The following is a 19,475-nucleotide window of genomic DNA, read 5'->3' as shown; positions in this document are numbered from 1 at the left end:
CTCTAGAAATGTTAAGTAGTAATATTAGTAACTGAAGGACTACATCAGGTTGTATGTGCCATGTGTCTTTGTATATAGTGCTCTGGGGTTAGAGTGACTCTTTGTACTTCACAGTCTAACTAGAGATTTATGTACCTTTACTCCAAGCATCTCTCTTTGCTTGTCTCACCCCAACCAGCTCTGCTGAGTCTTGGCATGAAGTATTCAAAATGCATTGCTTTGCTTCACCTATTGACTTTAATAGGGTTGAAATGAATGAGCCAAAAAGGATTCAAATTTTTGGAGGACATCCATAAGTATATAAATGCGATCCACTGAGTGAAAAGGTAGCAAAAGTGGGGTTACAAATAACAGAGATAAAGGCTATAAAAGTTTGGAGGGGCAACCTTTTTGAAAGTTTTGTGTACTATAGAGTCAGTAGAATGGGACTATACAATTTTTTCACAACTTTCACTAAGCACAAAACATCTAGAAAATGTCTAGGAAATGGCCATTTTTGAAACAAAAAGATCTGTTTCAGGTTCGAAAATGGCCATATTCACCACTTGATTTTTGGACATTTTCAGCAAAACATCCAAAGTCAGATTCAGATATCCATGTACAATGACTAACACCTTTTGTTCACTTTCTCCAAACCTCTCTAGTTTTCTCTCCTTAGGTATACCTTCTTGCTCATAGCTGTTTGTATCCTCATGTTCTTCCTTTTCTTCCAAACACCAGATGAGAATTTTAAAAAGTAAATTTTCTGTGCACTAATAGCATTGAGAGAACATCCAGGAATCCTTCTGAACTTTGTTTTCTCTTGTGAAGCACATAAGTTATAAACTAGCCCTCCTTTTTAAAAACAGATTGAGCTGCAACTAGAAACTAATGCAAACTATCATATAGCTTTCTTTTCCTATTAGCTTTACTCCTTTTTTCCTTCAATATGTAAAGGTCTATAATAGCGAAAACCAGAATATACTATACCTTTAGGCATTTCTGTGTTTTGAACAGGGTACCTCTCTGTCTGTTAAAAAGAAAGAAATGAAGCCTTTTTATTTTATTGGTATTAGCTAAGGTTTTATCAATTTAGGCATGTTAAAAAGACATTATCAAAAAATTGATCACAGTCCATATAATGAAATGTTTAGCAAAATTTCTGGAATTTTCTGTGGTGGAATGATCGTGGACTCATCTAACCACTGTGTAATGTCACTATGTGAGAGCACTAAGGGAAATGATAGGTAAGTTCCATGTAAGGAGATAAAGATGCTCTCTTTATCCAGCTCATTAAATACCTAGGGGGCCAATATTCAGACCACAGACGGCATTTTGGCTAACTCCCGCAGTTAGCAGCAGTGGCGTTCCTAGCCTCGACGACACCCGGGGCGGATCGCCGTTGCGCCCCCCCCCCCCCCGGGTGCAAGCCGCTGTGGGGGGGGGGGTGCCGCGGCACGCGCCTGTCGGCTGTGAGTTCGCTACGCTAAATTCTCTCGTTCGCTGCAGCTCCCTCCCTCTGCCCCGGAACAGGAAGTAACCTGTTCCGGGGCAGAGGGAGGGAGCTGCAGTGAACGAGAGAATTTAGCGTAGCGAACTCGCAGCCGACAGGCACGCGGCCCGGCACCCCCCAGCGGCGTTCACCCGGGGCGGACCGCCCCCACCGCCCCCCCCTTGGTACGCCAGTGGTTAGCAGTGAGAGATTGTTTCTGGGCTGTTTCCAATGACTGGCATTGAATATCCGGTTTATTTTTGATCAGTTTAAACTTAACCGGCTAAGCCAATATTCAGTGCTTGCCAGTTAAGTTTATAGCAGCAAAAGATAGGTTTGCTATTTGGAAGGTCCGATTTGGCCACCAAACGTAGCCAGCGATGTGCTGAATATTTGTGGATAGCTCGGTTATATCACGAGATACAACCAGTTAGCCATTAAGCAGTGACCATGAATATTCAGCGGGAGATAACCGGCTATCTCCTGCAGTATATTCATGATAGACAGTTGTGCTATTTAACTGGCCAGGAGCCATTCCTACATAAGTACATAAGTATTGCCATCCTGGGAAAGACCAAAGGTCCATCAAGCCCAGCATCCTGTTTCCAGCAGTGGCTAATCCAGGTCACAAATACCTGGCAACAGTGGCGTTCCTAGGGGGGCGGACACCCGGGGCGGCACCCCGCCCCCCCCCCCGGGTGCAGCACCCCCCCCCGATGCAACGCGGAACCCCCCCCCTGTGTGCACGCTGCTGGGGGGGGGGTGCCGCAGCGCGCGCCTGCTCAGAGTTCCCTGACTTTGCACGTTTGCTGGAGCTCCCTGTGACCCGGAACAGGGAGTAACCTGTTCCAGGGCAGGGGGAGCTGCAGCAAACGCGCGAAGTCAGCGAACTCAGAGCAGGGGCGCGGCATGCACCCGGGGCGGGCTGCCCCCACCGCCCCCCCCCCCTTGGTACGCCACTGCCTGGCAAGATCCCAAAAAAGTACAAAACATTTTATACTGCTTATCCCACAAACAGTGTATTTTCCCAAGTCCATTTAATAATGGACTTTTCCTTTAGGAAGCCGTCCAAACCTTTTTAAAACTCTGCTAAGCTAACCACCCCTACCACATTCTCTGGTAACGAATTCCCGAGCCCAATTACATGTTCAGTGAAGAAAGATTTTCTCTGATTCGTTTTAAATTTACTACATTGTAGCTTCATCGCATGCCCCCTAGTCCTAGTATATTTGGAAAGCGTAAACAGATGCTTCACATCTACCCGTTCAACTCCACTCATTATTTTATAGACCTCTATCATATCTCCCCTCAGTCACCTTTTCTCCAAGTTGAAGAGCCCTTACCGCTTTAGCCTTTCCTCATAGGGAAGTCGTCCCATCCCCTTTATCATTTTGGTCGCCCTTCTCTACACCTTTTCTAATTCCATTATATCTTTTTAGAGATGCGGCGACCAGAATTGAACACAATATTCGAGGTGTGGTCGCACCATGGAGCGATAGAAAGGCATTATAACATCCTTATTTTTGTTTTCCATTTCTTTCCTAATAATACCTAACATTCTATTTGCTTTCTTAGCCACAGCAGCACACTGAGCAGAAGGTTTCAACGCATCATCAACGACGACACCTAGATCCCTTTCTTGGTCTTTGATTCCTAACGTGGAACCTTGCATGACATATCTATAATTCAGGTTCCTCTTTACCACATGCATCACTTTGCACTTGCTCACATTAAACGTCATCTGCCAATTAGATGCCCAGTCTCTCAGTAACATAAGGTCTTCTTGTAATTTTTCACAATCCTCCCACGATTTAACGACTTTGAATAACTTTGTGTTGTCAACAAATGTAATTACCTCACTAGTTACTCCCATCTCTAGGTCATTTATAAATATATTAAAAAGCAGCGGTCCCAGCACAGACCCCTGGGGAACTCCACTAACTACCCTTCTCCATTGAGAATACTGACCATTTAACCCTACTCTCTGTTTTCTATCTTTTAACCAGTTTTTAATCCACAATAGAACACTACCTCCTATCCCATGACTCTCCAATTTCCTCTGGAGTCTTTCATGAGGTACTTTGTCAAACGCCTTCTGAAAATCCAGATACACAATATCAACCGGCTCACCTTTATCCACATGTTTGTTCATCCCTTCAAAGAAATGTAGTAAATTGGCGAGGCAAGATTTCCCTTCACTAAATCCATGTTGACTTTGTCTCATTAATCCATGCTTTTGAATATGCTCTGTAATTTTGTTTTTAATAATAGTCTCTACCATTTTGCCTGGCACTGACGTCAGACTCACCGGTCTATAATTTCCCGGATCTCCTCTGGAACCTTTTTTAAAAGTCGGCGTTACATTGGCCACCCTCCAATCTTCCGGTACCATGCTTGATTTTAAGGATAAATTACATATTACTAACAATAGCTCCGCAAGCTCATTTTTCAGTTCTATCAGTACTCTGAGATGAATACCATCCGGTCCAGGATATTTGCTACTCTTCAGTTTGTAGAACTGCCCCATTACATCCTCCAGGTTTAGAGAGAATTCATTAAGTTTCTCCAACTCATCAGCTTCGAATACCATTTCCGGCACTGGTATCCCACCCAAATCTTCCTCGGTGAAGACCAAAACAAAGAATTCATTTAATCTCTCCGCTACGGCTTTGTCTTCCCTGATCGCCCCTTTTACTCCTCGGTCATCTAGCGATCCAACTGATTCTTTTGCCGGCTTCCTGTTTTTAATATACCTTAAAAAAATGTACTTGTTTTTGCCTCCAACGCAATCTTTTTTTTCGAAGTCCCTCTTAGCCTTCCTTATCAGCGCTTTGCATTTGACTTGACATTCCTTATGCTGTTTCTTATTATTTTCATTCAGTTCCTTCTTCCATTTTCTGAAGAATTTTCTTTTATTTATTTTTATTTATTTGTTACATTTGTATCCCACATTTCCCCACCTATTTGTAGGCTCAATGTGGCTTACATAGTACCGGAGAGGGCGTTTGCAGACTCCGGTGTGAACAAATACAAAGTGATGTTGTGGTAAGATAAAGTTCATGTGGCACAGCCACATTAGGGCATCGTATAACGGAAGAGTTGTGGTATGTCCATTATGTACTTTAGTTTTGTTGTGTTGCAGATATCAGGCATTTATGTTGGATTGGCCGAGTATGCCTTTTTAAACAGGTTAGATTTTAGTGTTTTCCGGAAGTTTAGGTGATCGTATGTAGTTTTCAAGTCTTTTGGTAATGCGTTCCACAGTTGTGTGCTAATGTAGGTTGATTTGTATTTGAGTCCTTTGCAGCTTGGGTAGTGCAGATTTAGGTACGTTTCTGTTGATTCGGATGGGTTTCTAGTTGGTAGGTTGATCAAGTCTGTCATGTGTCCCGGGGCTTCACCATAGATAATTTTGTGAACCAGAGTGCAGATTTTGAAAGCAATGCATTCTTTGATTGGGAGCCAGTGTAGTTTTTCACGAAGAGGTTTTGTGCTTTCAAATCGTGTTTTTCCAAAGATAAGCCTAGCTGTCGTGTTTTAGCTCTAATAGCTTCCTTCACCTCACTTTTTTTCTTTCTTTATTAGATTTCAAATATACATTTACATTAAATAAATGCCAGGAATATGAAATAATAAATTATACATCCTTAAGTAAATAACAGGAAAAACAATGACTTTTAAATTAGTCCACAAGTATAGATTCAAGATATAAGGAAATACTTGAAAGAGAATAATCCCATTACAGGCAAATAGAAATATTATGAGAGGATAGAACACATTCCCAACCAGTGGTTTCAGCTACCCATTGGAGCAGTCAAGGACTGCTCAACTGTGTCACTTTCCTTAAGGGAGATAAATTGCATCAATTTAGCCGGGTCAAAGAACACATAGAGAGGAATAATCGAACGGCGCCAGCGAAATACATGGCCGGCGATGTATTTTGGCAGCGCCGCAAACAGCTGGCCAGACCCGTTTTTTTGAAAAAGATAGCCGTCCATCTTTTGTTTCGATAATAAGGTTCCGGCCAGCCAAATGCATTGGATTTGGCCGGGGTTTGAGATGGCCGGCTTCGTTTTTTAGCGATAATGGAAAGTTATATCGGCCATCTCAAACCCCGGCCAAATTCAAGGCATTTGGTCGTGGGAGGAGCCAGCATTTTTAGTGCACTGGCCCCCCTGACATGCCAGGACATCAACCGGGCTCCCTAGGGGTCACTGCGGTGGACTTCAGAAAAGCTCCCACGTGCATAGCTCCCTTACTTTGGGAGCTGAGTCCCCCCCCCCCCCCAAAACCCACTACCCACTAAAACTGCTCCAGGGACCTGCATACAGCCTCTAGGACTTATTGCTGCTGTATAACTTTGATACACCAGTTCACACCTGAAGACTAATCTCTCTGAAAACGTCCTTTCTTGAAATAACCATGTTTACTCACAGTTAACTGCAGATCAGAGGTTGTGCCCCACTGGCAAAGAGTCCCCTGGTACTAAAATTAGCAGTAGGTCAGAGCTGGCACAATGGTGTACAATACCCTCTTTCAGCACCATTCAAGGTAAGAACTACGTTCTCTGACGTGGGTAACACAGGAAAGGGATCTAAAACTGTCTTACAAAAATGGCCACTACTGCATGGACTACAACAGGAAACAAAACAGGGCACACTCTGACCCAGTAAGCAGGGGGAAAAGCAGAGCCTACCAACTACCAATACCTATGCCCACCACAATGCATTGCTGATGTGACTCTGCAGTGCAAATAACAGAAAAGGTGCCACACTCACCCCAGAGCCACATCACAAGCAGGCAAAGGCTGTCGGAGGACAGAACACATTCTGCTGTCATGGAGGTGGGTACGGCATTTGAGGCTGGCATAGAGGCTGGCAAAAAAGTATTTGTAACCTGTTTTTTATGTTGGGAGGGGGTTGGTGATCACTGGGGGAGTACAGGGAGGTCATCCCCGATTCCTTCTGGTAGTCATGTGGTCAGTTCGGCCACCTTTTTGAAGCTTGGACCTGAAAAAAAAGGGACCAAGTAAAAGCGGCCAAATGCTCTTCATCACCGGGTTTTTTTTCCATTATGGGCTAAAGCCGGCCATTTCGTAACCCCGCCCATGTCCCGCCTTCGCATTGCTGCCAACACACCCCCTTGAACGTTCGCCGGCTCTGCGACCGGAAAGCGGCGATGGTGTCAAAATAGCGGCTTTCGATTATACCGATTTGGCCGCTTTTGCGAGATCGCCGGCCATCTCCCGATTTGTGTCAGAAGATGGCCAGCGATCACTTTCGAAAATGAGCTGGATAGTTAACTGAATTTAAAGAAATTAAACATGTACAGGAAAATTTTAGGATAAAAGTTCCTCCTAGTGCTAGAGTCCGTGACCTCAGCGCCAGGAATTCTTTTCTCTGTTTCTGTGTGGATCTAATCAAATCCAGAAAAACTTGTATCCTCGCCCCGAAAAATTGTTGGGAAATATTTCTGAAGTAAAGCCTCAAAGCATTATTTCTATCAGACTTGAAGGCGAAGGTTACCAAAAAAGTAGTGCGTTCAGTAATGATCTCCAACGAGGTTTCCAATAATTCAGTTAAATTTTGTGATACTGTTGGGGCAGAAGGCAATTTTAACCCCGTTATATAATACGCTGTTACAATTGGAGGAAATAAATCTGTTGGTATTCCCAAGACATCTAGAAAATACTTTCACAACATTTCTATTGCGGATACCGTGGGTGACTTTGGGAAATTCAAAAATCTCAGGTTATTCCGTTTTAACTGGCTCTCTAAATACTCACCTTATCAGTATCTGCCAATAATGTTCCAGAACATACTTGTAGTTTTTTAATCTCAGAATGGTTTAACTCACTTTTCTCTTCTTGTATCTTCACCCTCTCGTCCAACGCCTGATGTTGCAACTTAATTTCGGCCACTTCAGCTTTAAAAGAGTTAGTGGGTTGTTGCACAGTCAAACTAACAGCCTGGATTGCATCTGACAGGGTTTCCAGTGTAACCACGGCAGGTCTCAAAAATCCACCAGAGGTCATCGCGGGAGTTGCCAAGATAGGAGAAGCCGGGGAAACAACCTCATCCAGGCTTTGTCCTGATATTAAATTTTCCAGCATGGATGATCCCGCTGGTCCTCCTGTAGGCGTAACCAATGCTAGCAGCGCTTCTCCAAGCGGAATGATCCCTCCAGCGGGCCTCGGCGGTGCCGTTTGTTGAGGCGGGCTCAAAGACACCGTCTTGAAGCTAATGTCTCCTGGAAATCCAGAAGACCCAACCAAGGTCGGTGATGGTGTTCCTTGCGTTAGAGCGCAAAACGCCTCCATCGTTGTCTGTCGCATAGCTGGGATGTTACCTGGGCTAGAGGAGGCTTTAGCCCCTGTCTTCCCCTTTCTTTTCCCATAGATTAGGGAATACGAAAGAAAGCTAAGCGAAGGCCGGTGGAGGAGCAAGAGCATTCACAACACTCCTCCTCTCACGGATGCCATCTTGAATCAGCAGTTTGCAACCTTCACCTCACTTTTTAACCACGCCGGCTGTCGTTTGGTCTTCCGTCCTCCTTTTTTAATACGTGGAATATATTTGGCCTGGGCTTCCAGGATGGTGTTTTTGAAATGCATCCACACCTGATGTAAATTTTTGACCCTCGCAGTCGCTCCTCTAAGTTTTATTTTCACTGTTCTTCTCATTTTATCATAGTCTCCTTTTTTGAAGTTAAAGGCTAATGTATTTGATTTCCTATGTATACTTACTTCAAAGCTAATATCAAATCCGATCATATTATGATCACTGTTATCAAGAGGTCCCAGCACCAATACCTCCCGCACTAGATCATGCGCTCCACTAAGGACTAGGTCTAGAATTTTTCCTTCTCTCTTCGGCTCCTGTACCAGCTGCTCCATAAAGCTGTCCTTGATTTCATCAAGGAATTTTACCTCCCTAGCGTGCCCCGATGTTACATTTACCCAGTCAATATCAGGGTAATTGAAATCACCCATTATTACTGTGTTGCCCAGTTTGTTCGCGTCCCTAATTTCCTTTAACATTTCTGCATCCGTCTGCTCATCCTGGACAGGCGAACGGTAGTACACTCCTATCACTATCGTTTTCCCCTTTACACATGGAATTTCAATCCACAGTGATTCCAAGAAGTGTTTTGTTTCCTGCAGAATTTTCAATCTATTTTATTCAAGGCTCTCGTTAATATACAATCCTGCTTATTTTCGAACGAGAAGGTCAGCCATCTTCCGACACAAATTGGGAGATGTCCGGCCATCTCCTAAACCGGCCAAATCGGTATAATCGAAAGCCGATTTTGGCTGGCTTCAATTGCTTTCCGTCGCGGAGCCAGCCAAAGTTCAAGGGGGCCTGTCAGCAGGGTACAGAAGGCGGGATAGGGCGTGGTTACGAGATGGCCGGCTTTGCCTGATAATGGAAAAAAGAAAGCCGGCCCTGACGAGCATTTGGCAGACTTCACTTGGTCCCTTTTTGTTCACGACCAAACCTCAAAAAGGTGCCCAAACTGACCAGATGACCACCGGAGGGAATCAGGGATCACCTCCCTTACTCCCCCAGTGGTCACCAACCCCCTCCCACCTTAAAAAAAATTAAAAAAACATTTTTTGCCAGCCTCAAATGTCATACCCAGCTCCATGACAGCAGTATGCAGGTCCCTGGAGCAGTTTTTAGTGGGTGCAGTCCCCCTACCTGTTACACTTGTGGTAGTAAATGGGAGCCCTCCAAACCCCCCTAAAACCCACTGTACCCACATGTAGGTGCCCCCCTTCATCCTTAAGGGCTATGGTAGTGGTATACAGTTGTGGGAAGTGGGTTTTGGGAGGGATTTGGGGGGCTCAGCACACAAGGTAAGGGAGGTATGCACCTGGGAGCTATTTTTGAAGTCCACTGCAGTGCCCCCTAGGGTGCCCGGTTGGTGTCCTGGCATGTCAGGGGGACCAGTGCACTACAAATGCTGGCTCCTCCCATGACCAAATGCCTTGGATTTGGCCGGGTTTGAGATGGCTGCCATTAGTTTCCATTATCACTGAAAACCAATGCCAGCCATCTCTAAAGCCGGCCCAAATGTTGAGATTTGGCCAGCTCCAACTGTATTATCGAAACGAAAGATGGCCGGCCATCTTGTTTTGATAATACGGTCGGGACGCCGCTTTATGGGGCCGGCCTTGAAGATGGCCGCCCTTATAGATGGCCAGCCCCATTCGATTATGCCACTCAATGGTACCCCTCCACCAAATCGATCCACCCTATCACTACGATATAATTTGTACCCCAGTATGACAGTGTCCCACTGGTTATCCTTCTTCCACCAGGTCTCGGAGATGCCTATTATATCTAATTTTTCATTTAGTGCAATATATTCTAACTCTCCCATCTTATTTCTTAGGCTCCTGGCATTCGCATATAGACATTTCAAACTATGTTTGTTGTTCCTATTTACATGATGCTTAGTACTTGACAGTATTAATTTGCAATCTTTTGTCTGATTTTTATTTTTATTTAAGGACACCTGATCTACTACGGTCTCTTTTGCAACCTTCCTGGTTGGTTAAATAGCGCTGAATATCATAAAATGAAGTGAGTACAGTTAACATACACAACGCAATCTCTGAATGAAGAGGAGTCAAAGCCAAAAATCTATAACTATAATACACTTAGCCCTGGAAAATGGTGTCTCTGTTGATACTAGGGAGTGTGTCAGTGTGCATCAGTGCACAATGCATGCATATCCTGCTGGAGTGAGTGCCACAGGGCTCCATCTGATACAGTTTGTCAGCAGCGCATTCAAATCACAAAGGGGTGTGTTGGGGCGGGATTCAGGTGTTCCTAAGACTTGGAAATTTTTCTCACCATAATGGAACAAAACAGAAATGTCCTGGGCTACAATTTAAGTGTTTTGGTCTTGACCTGTTTTTATCACAACTAAGTCAGAAAAGTGTGCATATTGTGCCCCACCTCCCCGCCACTCTCTGCCCTCCAACACAACTCCAAATACCTGGGCTGCCAGAGGTCCCCAAGCCCAGCCAGCAGAAGCCTTCCTGTGGCAATACTCAGCGCTGCGCTGCCTGCCCTGATTTCCAGCCCCGGCATGCATGCTCAGTTTAGATAAAACTGAGCATGTGTATGAGGGAGAGGAAAGCAGGGAAGGCAGCATGGTGGCAAATATCGCCACACGAAGGCTTCTGCTGTCAAGGCTTGGGGACCCCTGCCATCCCAGGTTTGTGGAGTTGCAGCAGGGCTGGAGAGCAGAGGGGAGGTGGGGTAAAATGTGCAACCGGGTGCAATGCATCACTTAGGTAACAGGAAGAGTTTTGATGAAGTCCCAAATAAACTAACAACAGCAGTTTAAACTTAACTCTTTGCACCACAGAAAGCCAGCGCAATTGCCGCATCAAAGAAGACAAATGTTCAAATGTTAATGCACAGTAAGTGCAGCGTGCTAACTGCTGTACATTCTCCGCACCCATTCTTCACCCATGCCCTGCCTAGATCTGCCCCAACACGAAATTCCCTTAACTTATCGTGCAGTAACCTTACAAATACTACAAAGGCGGTTACCGTGTTTGTGCATTAGCTGTGATTGTGTGCTAAGCCTCATGTTAATGTGGCCCCATCTTCAAGAGTGATTAGTATATCCTACTATATCCAATTTAATACCTCAGTTATACTTTCACCAAAATGGAAGTAAAGGCCCAAATATTGACACTAACCATTCCATCCTATTTCAAAATAGGAGGGGAAGAGATCTAAAGTGAGTAACCCAAATAGGCAAGTGTTGTACTTTTAAGATAAAATACATTTATTATTATTTATTATCAAACTTTAATTATAGAGGATCTCCCCTTCTGGAGATAGGCAGCAATCCACTCTGCCCTCCTGCTTAAGTGTCAGTTCTCAGGTTCAGAGCCCGCGGGGCCGGGCTCTGGAGCAAACGTGAGCCCTTGGGCTGCTGATGAGGAGCGACAGCAGCAGGCAAAACCCACCAACCAACGCTGGGCAAGCACACCGGCACCAGCAGGGACTGCAGGCACCACCTAGTGAGCCAGAACACACGGACTGGAATCCCCCGGACTGGAGGACACAGGACTGGAACACTGGACTGGAATCCCCCAGACTGGAGAACACAGGACTGGAACACTGGACTGGAGCACACTGGACTGGTCCATACAGCTTCACCTGCACTTAGCCACTGCCCCCCAAGGGTTGAGCCCCTGGGTTCAAGTGGCCAGCAGGACTTACCGGATACCGGATGACACAGGGACCAGGACTAGAACAAGCTGAAGCAGGAGTGCTCCAGGTACTCAACTAACTGAAGTGCTCCTAAATCTTAAACTGACAATCCTAAGCCCTATCCTACCAGGGGTGCTCCTAAGCCCTGCACAACAAAGGGACTTCCTAAGCCCTAAACTAACAGGAGCTCCTAAGCCCTGCTCAACAAAGGGACTTCCTAAGCCCTAAACTAACAGAGCAGGGAACTAAACACAAAGCTAACACAGGTGCTACTAAGCACCAAGGTATAAGCAGTGCTCTACAACTCCAAACTAACTAAGGTGCTCCTATGCACCAAACAACCCGAAGTGCTCCTAGCACTAAAAGGGACACCAGGGAGCCACAAGGAAACAAGCAGGGAAGCTAAACACGAATCAAAGTGCACACTGCACTAACACTAACCTGGACCTTTAGCAAAAGCAAGCAGGGAAACTAGACACAAAGTCAGAAGTGCACACTGCACCACCCTACCTCAAGCAAACGTTGCAAAGGCCCTGAAGGGAAGAACACCACTTCCTTATCAAGGCCTTCCCTGATGATGTCACACTCCCTAGACCCAGGCAGACAGCACACTGAAACCCAGAGAGGCCCAACCCACACCAATGCAGCACCGTGAAGCACTTGAAGCCAGTACACCCAAAGAGAGGTAGAGCTAACTCAGTCCACACACACAGCTGTAGTAAAGTGAAACAATTAGAGTCATGCTGCTGGAAGCTACCAGCATAGAGAGAGAGAGAGAGAGCTAGCTCAGAAAGGACAGACAAAAGAAACAGAAGCCAGCTGAGAAGCTGACCCCCAGGAAAAAGGTAAGTTTGAGAGGGGTTCTGACCACGATCATAACAGCAAGCTTGCCACTTGCCAATTTGAAGTGGTATCTGCTGTTCTCAGCACAAAATTGATAAACTTATTTGCCATCAGATTTCTCTCTTGTTCATCAAAAATAGCTAATTCCTCCCTTCCCCCACCTAACAGTTGTTTTAAACTTAGTGGGTGGGACCAGTGACTCTGTTGGGAGAAAGCAAATTAGCCTTTGAACAAACAACTCATAGAGGATCTCCCCTTCTGGAGGTAGCAGCAATCCACTCTGCCATCCTGCTTAAGCTGCCAGTTTGCAGTGGTATCTGCTGTTCTCATATCCACCCCTATTATAGCCACACCCACATTAGCCACACCCCTTATACCAGCCATGGCGCATATAAACAGACATCATTGAAAATATTATACTAGTATAGGAGAAAAAATAATGTGATTTTTTTTTCATTATAAATAATTTCTGTAAGCTGTTACAGCTCCAGTATACCCAGTGCAAAATAAGACAAATTCCAAACACTAAAATGAAAATAAAATGATTTTGTTGGGATCTGTAAATACACTTTTGATACACTAAAGATATTTTTTAATGATTTTTTCTACCTTTGTTGTCTGGTGACTTTGTTTTTCTATCCATATTGGTCCCAGTCTCTGATTCTGCTGCTCTCTATCTGTTCTCTTAACTCCATTTCCAGGGCTTCCTTTCCATTTATTTCTTTACTTTCCTCCTTTCGTCTTCATTTCTTACCCTGCATCCATAAGTAAAAGCTGGGTCCTCCTCCATGGAACTGACTGGAGGAGGTATAACGTGGATCCAGCCTATTTTGTCCATCCATGTGCAGTTTTTCTCCTCTCTTCCTTTTCCCTCATCTTCATCCATGTGCAGCTTCTTTTTTCTTTCCTCCTCTCCATCCATGTCCAGCACTTCTCCTCTCTCCTCCCTTCCATCCATGTCCAGCATTTCTCATCTCTCTTCCCTCCTCTGTATCCATAAGCACGGGATACAAATGTAACAAAAATAAAAAATAAATATAAAGCAATAAATCTCTCTCCCCTCTCCTCCATCCATTTCTCCTCTCTCCTAGCCAACTCCTCCATCCATCCATCCGTGTCCAGTAATTCTCCTCTATCTTCTGCTCTCCTCTCCATCCATTTCTAGCATTTCTCCTCTCTCCCCTGCTCTCCCCTCTCATCCATGTCCAGCAATTCTCTCATCCCTGTCCTCCCCTCCCCATCCAGTGATTCTCCTCTCTCCCCTCCATGTCCAGCAATTCTCTCTTCTCTGTCCTCCCCTCCCCTTCCAGCAATTCTCCTCTCTTCCCTCCATGTCCAGCAATTCTCTCATCCCTGTCCTCCCCTCCCCATCCAGCGATTCTTCTCTCTCCCCTCCATGTCCAGCAATTCTCTCTTCCCTGCCCTCCCCTCCATGTCCAGCAATTCTCTTATCCCTGTCCTCCCCTCCCCGTCCAGTGATTCTCCTCTCTCCCCTCCATGTCCAGCAATTCTCTCATCCCTGTCCTCCCCTCCCCATCCAGTGATTCTTCTCTCTCTCCTCCATGTCCAGCAATTCTCTCTTCCCTGCCCTCCCCTCCATGTCCAGCAATTCTCTCTTCCCTATCCTCCCCTCCCCATCCAGCGATTCTCCTCTCCCTCTATGTCCAGCAATTATCTCATCCCTGCCCTCCCATCGATGTCCAGCAATTCTCTCTCCCCTGCCCTTCCCTCCCATCCCATCGATGTCCAGCAATTCTCTCTCCCCTGTCCTTCCCTCTCATGATTTCCAGCGATTCTCCACCTCTCCCCTGCCCTCCCATCGATGTACAGCAATTCTCCGTCTCTCCCCTGCCCTCACCTCTCCCATATCCAGCTATTCATCCCCCAGCCATCCTTCTTCACTGCCTGCCAGCCAGCGTCAGACTCAGAAGTGAACAGTGCAGGCAGCGATTAGCTGGCAGCATCGTAGCTTTCCTCTGCAAGTCCCCCTACAACTTCCTGTTTCCGCATAGGTGGGACTCGCAGAGGGAAGCTATGGCGCTGCCAGCCAATCACTGCCTGCACCATTCGCTTCTGAGTCCGACGGTGGCTGGCAGGCAGTGAAGGAGGACGGCTGGGGGATGAAGAATCGCTGGATATGGGATAGGTGAGGGCAGGGGAGAGACGGAGAATTGCTGCACATCGATGGGAGGGCAGGGGAGAGGTGGAGAATCACTGGATATCATGAGAGGGGAGGACAGGAGGAGAGAAAGGTGCCGGTACGCCATACCATTGTGTACCGGCACAAAAAAAGCACTGATCATAACAAACATTCATTTACTAAGGAGCAACAATTAATGGATATCCACATATCTCCAACTACAGAATCCCATACCAAACTATTAAAGTGGGTTATATTAATGCAAGATCAGTAGTAAACAAAAGAACATCTATAACAGACTGGATCACCTCTGGAAATCTAGATCTACTTTTCATCAGCAAAACATGGATCCAGTGGTGTGCTGGAGCCGGCTCGCTCCGGCTCGCAAGATCCGGTTGTTAAATTTTGGCCGGACTTGCGAGCCGGTTGTTGGAAAGGGCGAGCCGGCTCTCCCTCCCTCTGCCCTCCGGATCCGGTCCCTCACAGATCCTACCTTGACTATCGAATTCTTCGGGGCAGGCAGTGTTGCCTGCCCGCTGCTATCGCTGACTTTCCTCCGCCGCCTGTTTGCGCTTTAAAAATGGCCGCTGAGACTTCCAGAGGCGGCCTCGCGAGACTTCTGTAAGTCTCGGCGGCCATTTTGAAGCGCGATCGGGCGGCGGAGGAAAGTCAGCGATGACAGCGGGCAGGCAACACTGCCTGCCCCGAAGAATTTGATGGCTAAGGTAGGGTCGGTGAGGGACCGGATCGGGAGGGAGGGAGGAAGCAGGAGAATTTGTGAAACAAGTCGGGAGGGGGTGGCAGGGGAGAGAAGGGAGCTGCTGGACATGGGTGGATGGAGGGCAGGGGAGAGAAGGGTCACTGCTGGGCATGGGTGGATGGAGGACAGGGGAAAGGAGGGTCACTGCTGGGCATGGGTGGATGGAGGGCACGGGAGAGGAGGGTCACTGCTGGGCATGGGTGGATGGAGGACAGGGGAAAGGAGGGTCACAGCTGGGCATGTGTGGATGGAGGGCAGGGGAGAGGAGGGTCAGTGCTGGACATGGGTGGATGGAGGGCAGGGGAGATAAGGGTCGCTGGCCATGGGTGGATGGAGGGCAGGGGAGAGAAGGGTCGCTGGCCATGGGTGCATGCAGGGCAGGGGAGAGGAGGGTCACTGCTGGACATGGGTGGATGGAGGGCAGGGGAGAGGAGGGTCACTGCTGGGCATGGGTGGATGGAGGACAGGGGAAAGGAGGGTCACTGCTGGGCATGGGTGGATGGAGGGCAGGGGAGAGGAGGGTCACTGCTGGACATGGGTGGATGGAGGGCAGGGGAGAGAAGGGTCGCTGGGTATGGGTGCATGCTGGGCAGGGGAGAGGAGGGTCACTGCTGGCCATGGGTGGATGGAGGGCAGGGGGAGAGGAGGGGAGAGAGAATAAATGCTGGACATGGATGGAGGGGAGGGAAGAGTGAGGAAGGAGATAAGATAAGGGAAAAGGAAGAGAGGAGAAAAACTGCACATGGATGATGAAAATAGGCAGAACTGAGGACCAGAAATGAAGAAGAAAGGAGGAAAGGAAAGAAATAAATGGAAAGGAAGCCCTGGAAACGGAGTTAAGAGGACAGATAGCAGCAGAATCGGATACTGGGCCAGCATGATCAGAAAAACAGTCACCAGACAACAAAGGTAGAAAAAATCATTTTATTTTCATTATAGTGTTTGGAATATGTTCCCTTTGAGAATCAGGTGCTCAACATTAAAAGTTTATATTTATTTACTTATTTATGGCATTTTATCCCACATTAAACTTGAATTAGATTGGAACCTGGGATCATTTAATTTTTTTTTCCTGGAGAGAGTAATGCATTGCCCCCCCCCACCCACTGGCTATAGCCAGCTCTGCAATTTTGGGGGGCGCAGAGGTGGATGGGGGGCACAGAGGTGGACCGGGGGGGCACAGAGGTGGACGGGGGGGGGCGCAGTGGTGGACGGGGGGGGGGCACCGAGGTGGACCGGAGAGAGAGCCTATTGTTAAAAATTTATCAGCACACCACTGCATGGATTCATGATCAAAAAGATCCTATTATTCTCGATCTATGTCCCCCGGGATACAAAATTAGTCACTGGACCAGGAATGAAAGGAGAGGGGGAGGTATAGCGCTCATTTACCGTTCCAACTTTACCACTGAAATTATTACCGAATCAATAAGAACCCAGTTAGAAATTGCTTCAATCAGGATTTGCAACAAATCCCTGCACAACCATCTGAATTGTGTCTTGTTCTACAGACCACCCGGTAACTGGATTGAATGCCAATCAAATTTAATGGACTTCATTTCAAATGTTAGTGTAACCAACTCAAATGTACTAATACTGGGTGATATAAATCTCCATCTAGAAGACCCAAACTCCACTCATGCACGTGACTTTGTGGAATTCCTACATTCATGTGATCTCATGTGGCCACTAATGCAACCTACCCACATTAAAGGTCACGCATTGGATCTCTTCTCCTACAAACTATCCACAGAAAATAACATATTAGTTAATAATACCAAATGGACAGAGATTCCATGGTCTGACCATTACCGACTAAACATATCCATGACCTGGAGGAAGAAGGTATCACACCATACACGAGAAACCACAACTTACAGCACAAGAGGCCAAATAGACCCAGAAGTATTCTGGCTACAGATATACAATCAGAAGTGGAAACCACAAACAGACTCCATTCATTTCCTCCATGATTGGGATGTCAGATGCAAACACGTACTAGATGAAACGGCACCCTTAAGATCAAGAGTAACAAGAAGACAAAATTCAATCCCTTGGTTTAATAATGAACTAAAAAAACTCAAAACACAAACTAGGAAATTGGAATGAGCATGGGGAAAACTAAAGGATGAGATCTTACTCAATGCTTGGAAACAAGCACATAAGAAATATAAATATGCAATAAGACAATCCAAAAGATCTTATTACAAATCCAAAATAGGCCCAGGATACAATGATTCGAAGAAACTATTTCAACTCGTGAATAAGCTATTGGATACCACTCCAATTATCGCCAACAATTCAGACACCCCATCTGCAGACAGTCTCGCTAAATACTTCTGTGATAAAATAATAAAATTACGCAATACACTTCCCCAACATAGCAACGACATTGAAAATTTCATCAATGATATGGATTCTAACTCTGGCTCATGCCCAACTGACCGTAGCTGGATCAAATTTTCTCCTCTCACCACCAACTCAGTAACTCTAGCTCTTCACAAATTCTCCAACAAACATTGCAAACTGGACACTTGCCCCAAATCTGCTCCCAATCAATTCTTAAATGACCTCTCATCGCACTTAAACTACGTGCTCCAACAAGGTCATTTTCCTGAAGAATATGGCAACATCTTACTCACCCCTATACCAAAGGATGCAAAGAAAAAAACAAATGACATCACAAACTATCGACCAGTTGCATCTATCCCACTTGTAGTTAAATTGATAGAGAATTTAGTGACCAAACATAGCATTCTCCTACTTCAATGACATGTCGAGTACATTCGATATAGTCAACCACAGCATACTTCTTCGACTTTTAGATCACTTTGGAATTGGTGGAAATGTACTTGACTGGTTTAAAGGCTTTCTGACCACCACCAAGTTAAATCTAATACAAATATATCTTCATAATGGAAATCAGACTGTGGAGTTCCCCAAGGTTCACCTCTATCACCAATACTCTTCAACATTTTAATGATCCCATTGGCCAAGTCCCTATCGAATATTGGTCTCCATCCATTCATCTATGCTGATGATGTTACAATCTATATCCCTTTTAAACATGATTTATCAGAAATCTTCAACGATATCAAAAATGGATTGAACATCATGCACTCTTGGGCCAACTCATTTCAATTGAAGCTGAAAACCGATAAAACACATTGCCTTATCCTCTCATCCCAATACAACAATTTTAAACCCACAACTTCACTCCAGAGCATTCCTTTCCCATCTGTGATAGTCTCAAAATACTAGGTGTCATTATTGATAGAAATCTTACACTTGAGTCCCAAGTCAACTCCACCGTAAAGAAAATGTTTCATTCAATGTGGAAACTCAAGCGTTTAAAACCTTTCTTCCCAAGAGATGTTTTCCGCAATCTAATTCAATCAATGGTATTAAGCCACATTGATTACTGCAATGGAATCTGTGCAGGATGTAAGTCCCAGATTACATGATTGACCTAATCAATCTCCCAATCAGAAATAGTACCAGTTCATCACGGTCTTACCTGAATCTTCATTACCCAAATTGCAAAGGACTAAAATACAAGACACCTCATGTGTCCAACTTCTCTTACATAGGCACGCGCCTGTGGAACGCATTGCCACAAGTGGTGAAAACAATTTATGATTACCTAAAATTCAGAAAGTCATTAAAGACTCACCTATTCGGAAGGGCATATCCAAATGACCCAACTTAAATGACTCAACCCTGCAACACTTCACTATTAAAGATTGTATTGGACATTAATGAACTCTTTTACCTCAACCCAACTTGATTGAATCTTATCTTCCCTATCCCAATACAACATATCTTCCCTATCCCAATACAACATTTTGTACCTATCCTGTACCGGATTTGGCGAATGCCTTCACGGTGTTATGTAAGTCACATTGAGCCTGCAAATGTGTGGGAAAATGTGGGATACAAAAGTAACAAATAATAATAAATAATAATAATTATCCTTAACAATGTTTTTCTTATTCTATAGATTACCATTACTTTGCTCTT

At 45.5% G+C, this 19,475-nt stretch overlaps 1 protein-coding gene across 5 annotated transcripts in view; it reads right to left on the bottom strand.

Annotated features, from left to right (window-relative positions):
- Window positions 1-19,475, bottom strand: part of EDARADD (EDAR associated death domain) — a 129,585-nt gene that overhangs the window by 29,761 nt on the left and 80,349 nt on the right. For all 5 annotated transcript variants that reach the window (XM_030198106.1, XM_030198109.1, XM_030198104.1 and 2 more), the window contains one exon: window positions 970-1,009. In XM_030198106.1, coding sequence (XP_030053966.1) covers window positions 970-979 — 10 coding nt within the window. In that variant the 5' untranslated portion in view covers window positions 980-1,009. The remainder of the gene's footprint in view (window positions 1-969; window positions 1,010-19,475) is intronic.

The sequence above is a fragment of the Microcaecilia unicolor genome, chromosome 3, assembly GCF_901765095.1.
Source record: "Microcaecilia unicolor chromosome 3, aMicUni1.1, whole genome shotgun sequence".
NCBI lineage: Eukaryota > Metazoa > Chordata > Amphibia > Gymnophiona > Siphonopidae > Microcaecilia > Microcaecilia unicolor.
This window is presented reverse-complemented; position numbering and strand designations above follow the sequence as displayed.